We start from the raw sequence: 8078 nt of genomic DNA, 5'->3' as shown, positions 1-8078 counted from the left end.
GAATTAATATAATAACTTTAATATACTAAATGTATATAGGATTTTTAATTTGATTATTTCCATTCTGCCAGGACTTTTTATTTTTATTTGAATACTTTGTATGTTTTCTTTGTTTTTAGTCGTGTCCTTGTATGTCGTAATTGTCTGTATGTTCAAGTGTTCCCAAAGCGCAAAACAAATTCCCCCTGGGCCAATAAAGGTACATTCATTCAATCATAGGAAACATGATGTCTGGTCTCACCGATCCTAGTGACGCAACACTGTGTTACTATCTCACAGAGCTTTGGAAGTCGATGACAATCAGGCAAGGGAGCATGTAGATTTAGTGTCTAATAAAGTCAAATGGCTGTCAATAACGAATGAGAAAAGGTTGTTTTTCCATCAACTTTTAACTGAACTAAAGATGGATGTCTACTATGATTCCTCTAATTCAAGCAGAGTTCTGCATAGGAACTAATGACAACTGCATGCTGATTGGTCCTTTCCCACATGTGTCCTCTTCAGCCTTCTCTTTCTCTCAGTGTGTTTCCCAGAGGCGTTCAGACTGCTTCACCATGGCCACAGTACAACATTTCGTCTGTGTGCTGATGATAATCCTCTCTCTGTCAGTGGGTAAGTCTTCACTTTCTATGCATAATTATGGAATTTTATGTGATGCATTAGCGTTTAGTTTAGTTTAGTTTAGTTTAGTTTAGTTTAGTTTAGTTTAGTTTAGTAGGATCCCCATTAGCTGGGCACAGACCCAGCTATTTTTCCTGGGGTTCAGCAATAAAATTAATATACAGTTAAAACATTCTGTACAATTAAATGCATTTATTTAAACATCCATCAATTAAAAAGTAAAGTGAAGTAGCAAAAATATTTTATTGATCCTGAGGAACATTAAAGTGATGTAGTACACACATCACACCAGGCCTTATTTAGCTCGCGCCCTCGATATGTATGCTGTACTGTATCAAGTAATGTGTTAATATAGTATACAGTAGAGACTAATTGTTAAATTATAAATCAATGTTGTGTTTCTCATGGTAGTTGACAGCAGACTAAGTGTACAAATATGATACTGATAATGTTTTACCATACATACAGGTGGAGCTGATGGATATGAGGGGGGCACTGTGCAAGAGTGCCGTTTCACCTCCCCTGACCAGAGTTATCTGGAGTTCATCGTAGACCTCTACTTTAATAAGGCTGGATTTCTGCGCTTTAACAGCACCGTGGGGAAGTTTGTAGGCTACACGGCACACGGAGTGCTCAGTGCAGAGAGATATAACAATAATACAGCCATTTTGGGAGGGGTGAGGGCAGAGAAGGAGAGATACTGCAGGCGCAATACCCAGAATGAGATTAATTACATACTGACAAAGACGGGTGAGTAGATGGTGAAACATGACACATTCAAGAAAGCAAATCAGTACCAATAAATCTTTATCACCTAATTCTATCTCTCTCTGGCGAATGTATTTATTATTTTTTATCATTCATATTGAAGAAAAAAATATGTATTAGTGCCATAACTCTAAGGTGAGACGGGCAAAATAGAGATATTTTTCGTAGTGAGGCAAAAATTGTAGTTAAGTTAATAGACCCAATCATCAGAAAAAATGTTGGTCTGTATCTGCATGCACTGACATAGTAATATAAAATGAACTAAAATCATATAATTGAATATAAGTAATGAAAGTGTTTGTTCGTTGACATTGCTTAAATTATAATTCATGAAAGTGTTCCTGACAATTATCCTAACAATATCTTTAAAAAGCATTTGTAAGAATGCAATACCACTTATGGTTTCCAATGTCATAATCACAACTGTTTGTAACCAACATCGTACCAGCATTACATGCATCAGTGGAAATGCATGTAATGCCAAAATCCTGCCAATCTTGCAATTCTTACATAAATACTGTTGTGTTTCAGCTGAGCCACAGGTGAAGTTGAGACTGACAAAGGCGTCCAGTAATGGCCATCCAGCCATGCTGGTGTGCAGCGCCTACAACTTCTACCCCAAGATGATCAAGCTGACCTGGTACAGAGATGGCAAGGAGGTGATTGGTGACGTGATATCCAGTGAGGAGCTGGCGGATGGGGACTGGTACTACCAGATCCACTCCCACCTGGAGTTCACCCCCAAAGCTGGAGAGAAGGTCACCTGTGAGGTGCACCACACCAGCCTCAAGGAGCCTAAACTGGTCGACTGGGGTGAGAATATCCACCATTCTCATACTTTAAAAAAGAAATGTGCACGCATTGTCTGTCTGTCTGTCTTTTTCAATCTCTCTCCCTCTCTCTTTCTCTCTTATTCACACACACACACACACACACAAAGAGCGCGAGAGAGCAAACACAAATTTCATTGCAAATACGTATGCCTGAATGTTCCCCCAGACTCCTCCATGCCTGAGCCTGAGAGGAATAAGATTGCCATTGGGGCAGCAGGCCTGGTGCTGGGGCTCGTCGTCACTGCTGCAGGATTCATCTACTACAAGAAGAAGTCTGGGACTATTCTGTAGTTACAGGTAAGTTTCAATGTTGTTCTACAAGTCACAATGTTGCGCTATAATAAGTTACAATTTGTAAGTTTTGTGTTGCTTGCAATCAAATCCACCTTTACCAGTCAGGATAATATGTGTTAGTGGACTGCCTAATGCATGATGCAGGGTCCTATGGGCCCAACTGTAATAGACCCATGTTGATATGATATTCAGTCTGTAAAACAAACAGACTCCCAGTGGCCCCCCTGATACATGGGACCCTGGTGACCCTGGTGACAGAGGGCAATTCTTGGGGGGTAGTGCAAGAACACAGCGATATACAGGGCAGGGAAACCATTAGATCTGGGGGTCCCAACCTTTTCCAACTTGGGGCCCACTTGAAACTTCTGACCCAATGAGCAATACAACTCAATTAAATCAACAGAAACACACACAAAAATATTATTTAGATTTTTAGAAAATTGTTTCAAGGCCCACTTGGAATACCTTCATGACCCAAAAGTGGGCTCTGGCCCACAGTTTGAGAATCACTGCTTTAGATAGTCTAACCTGAAGGTGACATTTCGTTATGAATATGAGGAATATTAGATTATTTACCACCACATCTAGGTTAACTTAACCTGGTTTACTACTTAACCAACATCTTGGAATACACCCCAGGGCTCCTCTTACAAGAGTCAGACATTTATGATGAAAAAAAAATAATGCACCATTATTCTACAGCATGTGAACAAGGCTAAGGCAATTGTATTTGTTCAACTATCTTAACTTTTGATTGTATTTTTTCAGACCTATCACCGTATGCTGCACTAAAATTCTATCAAGACATCTGTCATCTATCAAGACATCTATCAGTCAAGAATGATTGGATATGGTTTGGATTACAAGATTGAAGGCTGATTTTGCTGTATGTTTTTTTTTTCCATTGGCTTGTATAGTGTAGCACACACGTATACATGACTAAAAGACAGTTTTGTTGCTGCATTTATTCTGAGATTTAGAATCAAAGTTTTAATATTTATTTCCCACTTGTTGGAAATCCTTTCTGAAAACTAACATGGCAAGCAAATGCAATGCTTTTAGGAGCTGGTATGATAGTGGGATCAGTGGGCTGTTTGAATTAGTAGGACCTCAGCTCCCTCTGCAGTATACATTAGGTACTGCAGGTAAATTTCTTTCCGTACAGTTCTTTATAACTTCTCAAGACCCTTTTCAATTCTATAAGCATAGTTCTTTTAAATAGATTGAATACATTTTGATACATATTTTTCTACTGTGTGTGTGTGTGTTTGTGCGTGCGTGTGTGTGTGTGTGTGTGTGTGTGTGTGTGTGTGTGTGTGTGTGTGTGTGTGTGTGTGTGTGTGTGTGTGTGTGTGTGTGTGTGTGAGTGTGTGTGTGTGTGTGTGTGTGTGTGCGCGCGCGCGTGCGCGCGCCTCTGCACTATATGTGCTTATGCATCTCTGTGTGTTTCTTTCACTTTGCAACTATTGTTGAAGATTGTCTGAAGTAATTTCTCTGTTTCAATTTCTATTTCAATAAAACAATATAAAAGTCAGTTGACGTGTTTTGACTTGAAATTACAAAAACGTGCAATTATGTAGGCCTACATGCACCCCATGTTTTACAGGAGGGGGAGGGGATCGTTCACCTTGAGGTTTTTTTGTTTAGCCTTTTTCCTCATGCAACATTAATACAATCTAATAACATCTGATGTAACATTTGGTCACCATAATTCTCATATAATGGTCAAGGCTCAAAAGTCAGGTGGCGCAATGGCATCTAATTAGCCTAATTAAATTTACTAATAATTGGTAGTTTATATGCTGCAATGAATATGCTTTTTAGATAGCTCAAACAAATAAAAAAAACAATAGTGACACTGGCTGTCATTGTTCTGCCCTGACATGTGCTACAGTATATGCCACTAGCCTGATTATCATCGACATTCAAATCTCTTCGAGACTTGGTCTGACCAAGAGCATAACAATTAACATTTCCCAAACGGCATGGTTGACCCTCCTCTCTTGGTTTGCTTATGATTGTTTGCTTACCGACAAAGTGGGAGGAGTTCCCGTATTTTCGGGAACTCAGAAAGTACTTGCATTGCTCTTGGCCTGACTTATTTGTCACTGACCCATATACCCTTATTATCATCTAAAAAGAAACAGCACATCACCACAGTCAACTTAGTTATTGTTATTGTTGTATTACAATATTACAACAATTACACATGAACCCTTAACAGGCAAAAGGTTCTCACACTCCTTTGGATTTTTTTCTTCTTTAAGTTATTTTTTTCTTTGTATTCATTCATTAGCAAGCATGATGACGTTTCGACCTCTCGGTCTTCCTCAGATTGACTGACAAATACAGTGCCATGAGAAAGTTTGGGCACCCTTTTGGAAAATCATTACATCGGTTTATTTCTCGTTGAGCTTTTAAAGTAGCAACTTCCTTTTAACATATGTTAAACTGTAGGGAAAGAGAAACATTTCAGCAGTGGAAGAATTTTCATAGGTGTTATAGAAAGAATTTTATGTGGATTTAAACAAAAATATGTGTGTGCATAAGTATGGGCACCCCAAAGAAGGTATACCATTAATATGAAGTAGAGCTCACCTTTGCTGATCTAATGGCCTTTGAATACTTGCTATACAAGAAGACAAGTTCCAACTGCCTGGTGCTACTGAATAGTTGCCAATTATATACAGAACCCCTCTAATACAGTCAGGTTAATCATCTGTCTTCTTTGGACAACCTGGTTCAAATAGATTCATTATTTTTCAATGATAGTGATATCTCAAGATTGGTATGACCATTCCAATACATTGCACTTGTTGTTTCACATTAACTCATTGTTGAATTTTGATCAGTGCTGTGCAAACTCTGTCCTGCTGGAAAGTCCAAACTCTGCTCAGCTCTAATTTCGTGACTGACACTTGAACATTCTTTTGAAAAATATGCTATTTGAAAAGAATTAGTGAGGCCCTTAACTGTAATACGTTTTACAGTATGTATACTATCCATGCAGACCTATAGTAGGTTGTGTTTTAGACCAGAGGTCATAGAATTGATGGGTGCATTTTTTGCCATATCCACCTCCCATTGTTAAGGTCAAATACTTCTAACTCAGCCTCATCTGACCACACTGTGATTTCCCTAAATGCTTTTAGCTTGTCCAGATAAGCTTTCTGCATAAGTTTAACAACTTATTTCTGATGGATACACAGGAAAGCCTTTTTATGCATCACCCATCCAATGAGCTTTTGCCTTGTGAAAAGTATACGTGGAAGGACCCATGTTCTTGTAGTTCTTGTAATATTGTAATTCTATGGAGGTGTGCTGTAGTGTGCCTGTTGCCATTCTTACCATCATTTAGCCATGCCCTTTTAACTATTTTTCAACAAACTACAGTTTGTTCAGAGCCCACCATATTCCACTCTCCAAGACAGAACTTAGGACAAGCCTCGTCTGCTATTTTGTATGATAAATAACATTTTAATGACCAATCATGTCTGTCTTGGTGACTGAAGGGATTCCAAAGTCAGTAAACCAGTTTGTGCTGCAAAGATGAGCTCTACTTCATATTAATGGTATACCTTCTTTTGGGTGCCCATATTTATGCACACGCCTATTTTTGTTTAAATCCACGTAAAATTCTTTCTGTAACCTATGAAAATTCTTCCACTGCTGAAATGTTTCTCTTTCCCTTCAGTTTAACATATGTTAAAATGAAGTTGCTACTTTAAAAGTTCAATGAGAAATAAACCGATGTAATGATTTTCCAAAAGGGCGCCCAAACTTTCTCATGGCACTGTACAAATTAATGTTTTTTTTTGTTCAGCACCTGGGATTGCGCACAAGTAACTCTCTGCAAGCACACCTTAACAGCCAAAACCATCATCTATTTAATATTGACGAGATTGATATAGGCGTACTGTGTAGACACATTAAGAACCACACACAAGCACTGATGACTTTTGATGTTCATTCTGGACATTGGGCTCCATGGCACTCAAGGTGTGACATAATCCAGACGGATTGAATTTGATCATGCTGAATCGAAATCTAGATGAATTCTATTATGTGCTCCGGGCTGGACTGGTAGTCTGGCATACAGGGTTTTTCCTGGTGGGCTGACTGTCCTCAGGGGGCAGATGTGTTTGGGCATTTTGGCCCACTATGGTCGTCCGTGGTTTTGATCTAAGTTCAGTCCTGCATAAGTGCTGATCTTAATTGTCTAGATCTTTCTTTTTTATGTCTCTATTCTTAAGATGATCAAAAAGCCATGTTGGTCAAAGAACACAGCAGTAAAAAAGTACGAGAGTGAGTCTATTGAGCTTCTGTGTCAGTTGCAGTATGTAGTTCTACAGGCAGTTCCATGTAGTTCTACAGGTACCTTTAGGAACATTAATGTCAGTGGATTTGCTGATGCCTCTTGCAGAGCAATGGAAGCCAAAAGCATGAATTAGTTCTTGGATGTAACACTGAGGTTGTTGAATTTAGGGTTAATAGCCCAGTGGTTCAAGAGGAAGACATGCTCAAGTTTTTCAGTGTATTTCGTGTCACTATTGCATTACAAAGGTGCCTTCCGTGTACGCAGGGCCGCTGCTAAGGTTTTGAAGGCCCCAGGCATAACTGGTCAGGAGCCCCCCTCATAATTAAATAATAATAACAGCAACAATAATAATAATTCATGCACTAACTATAAATTAGCAATGGAAGAGAGATGCATAAGATTAGGAGATGATGCACAAGGGATTGTTTTGACCTCGAGCACCTGATTTCTTGATGAGTACCTGCTGTATTGTTGCTGGTTGCAGTTTTATAAGATCACCACTAGATGTCATACGTGCACTACTTTACACATTGGAATGTTCCTTATATTGAATATACATTGAATGTATTGTGTGTGTGTGTGTGTGTGTTAGGGGTGGTACGGTTCACAAAATTCACGGTTCGGTTCATATCGCAGTGTCACGGTTTTCGGTTCTCTACGGTTCTTTTTTTTTTAGTTCATGATAAATGGTGCACTGGCTGATAGAATCGGACTCATCACTAAATATCCTACATATGGTTTGTATAGGCTTATAATGTGAAAATGGTGTGATTTTAATTGTGTCATCCTCTGATTTGGTCTTATACGCTAATGTTTTAATCAGAGAGACTGGATAAGATACTCCTAGAATCTCTGTTTTACATATTTTTCTGGGCAGTACATGAATTGCGGTTTGCGATGGATTGCACAGTTCGGTTCGGTATGTGTGTGAATTGTACGGTTTCGGTGCGGTTTGTGCCATCCCTAGTGTGTGTGTGTGTGTGTGTGTTTGGATGGTGTGTGTGTGTGTGTGTGTGTGTGTGTGTGTGTGTGTGTGTGTGTGTGTGTGTGTGTGTGTGTGTGTGTGTGTGTGTTTATCAACAGGATCAGAGAATAGGGACAAAACATTTGAATATGGCAAACGTTTGTTCTGAATGGAGAACACGTAGTACAATGCAGTACAAAGATTAACACAGTGTACATTAATGAATACATCACTAAAAATAAATAAATAAATAAAACAATTTCTATTGCCCCTTGCCATC

At 38.9% G+C, this 8078-nt stretch overlaps 1 protein-coding gene across 1 annotated transcript in view; it reads left to right on the top strand.

Moving 5' to 3' along the window:
- Positions 1-224: 224 nt before the first annotated feature.
- The window catches only part of LOC134444961 (rano class II histocompatibility antigen, A beta chain-like), a 32058-nt gene continuing 24204 nt past the window's right edge, over positions 225-8078 (top strand). Inside the window, exons 1-4 of the mRNA XM_063194132.1 lie at positions 225-264; positions 1090-1371; positions 1921-2202; positions 2389-2519. Coding sequence (XP_063050202.1) covers positions 225-264; positions 1090-1371; positions 1921-2202; positions 2389-2513 — 729 coding nt within the window. The 3' untranslated portion in view covers positions 2514-2519. The remainder of the gene's footprint in view (positions 265-1089; positions 1372-1920; positions 2203-2388; positions 2520-8078) is intronic.

This window comes from Engraulis encrasicolus, chromosome 3, assembly GCF_034702125.1.
Source record: "Engraulis encrasicolus isolate BLACKSEA-1 chromosome 3, IST_EnEncr_1.0, whole genome shotgun sequence".
Taxonomy (NCBI): domain Eukaryota; kingdom Metazoa; phylum Chordata; class Actinopteri; order Clupeiformes; family Engraulidae; genus Engraulis; species Engraulis encrasicolus.
The sequence above is the reverse complement of the archived record's forward strand: the minus strand, read 5'-3'. Positions and strand labels throughout refer to the sequence as shown.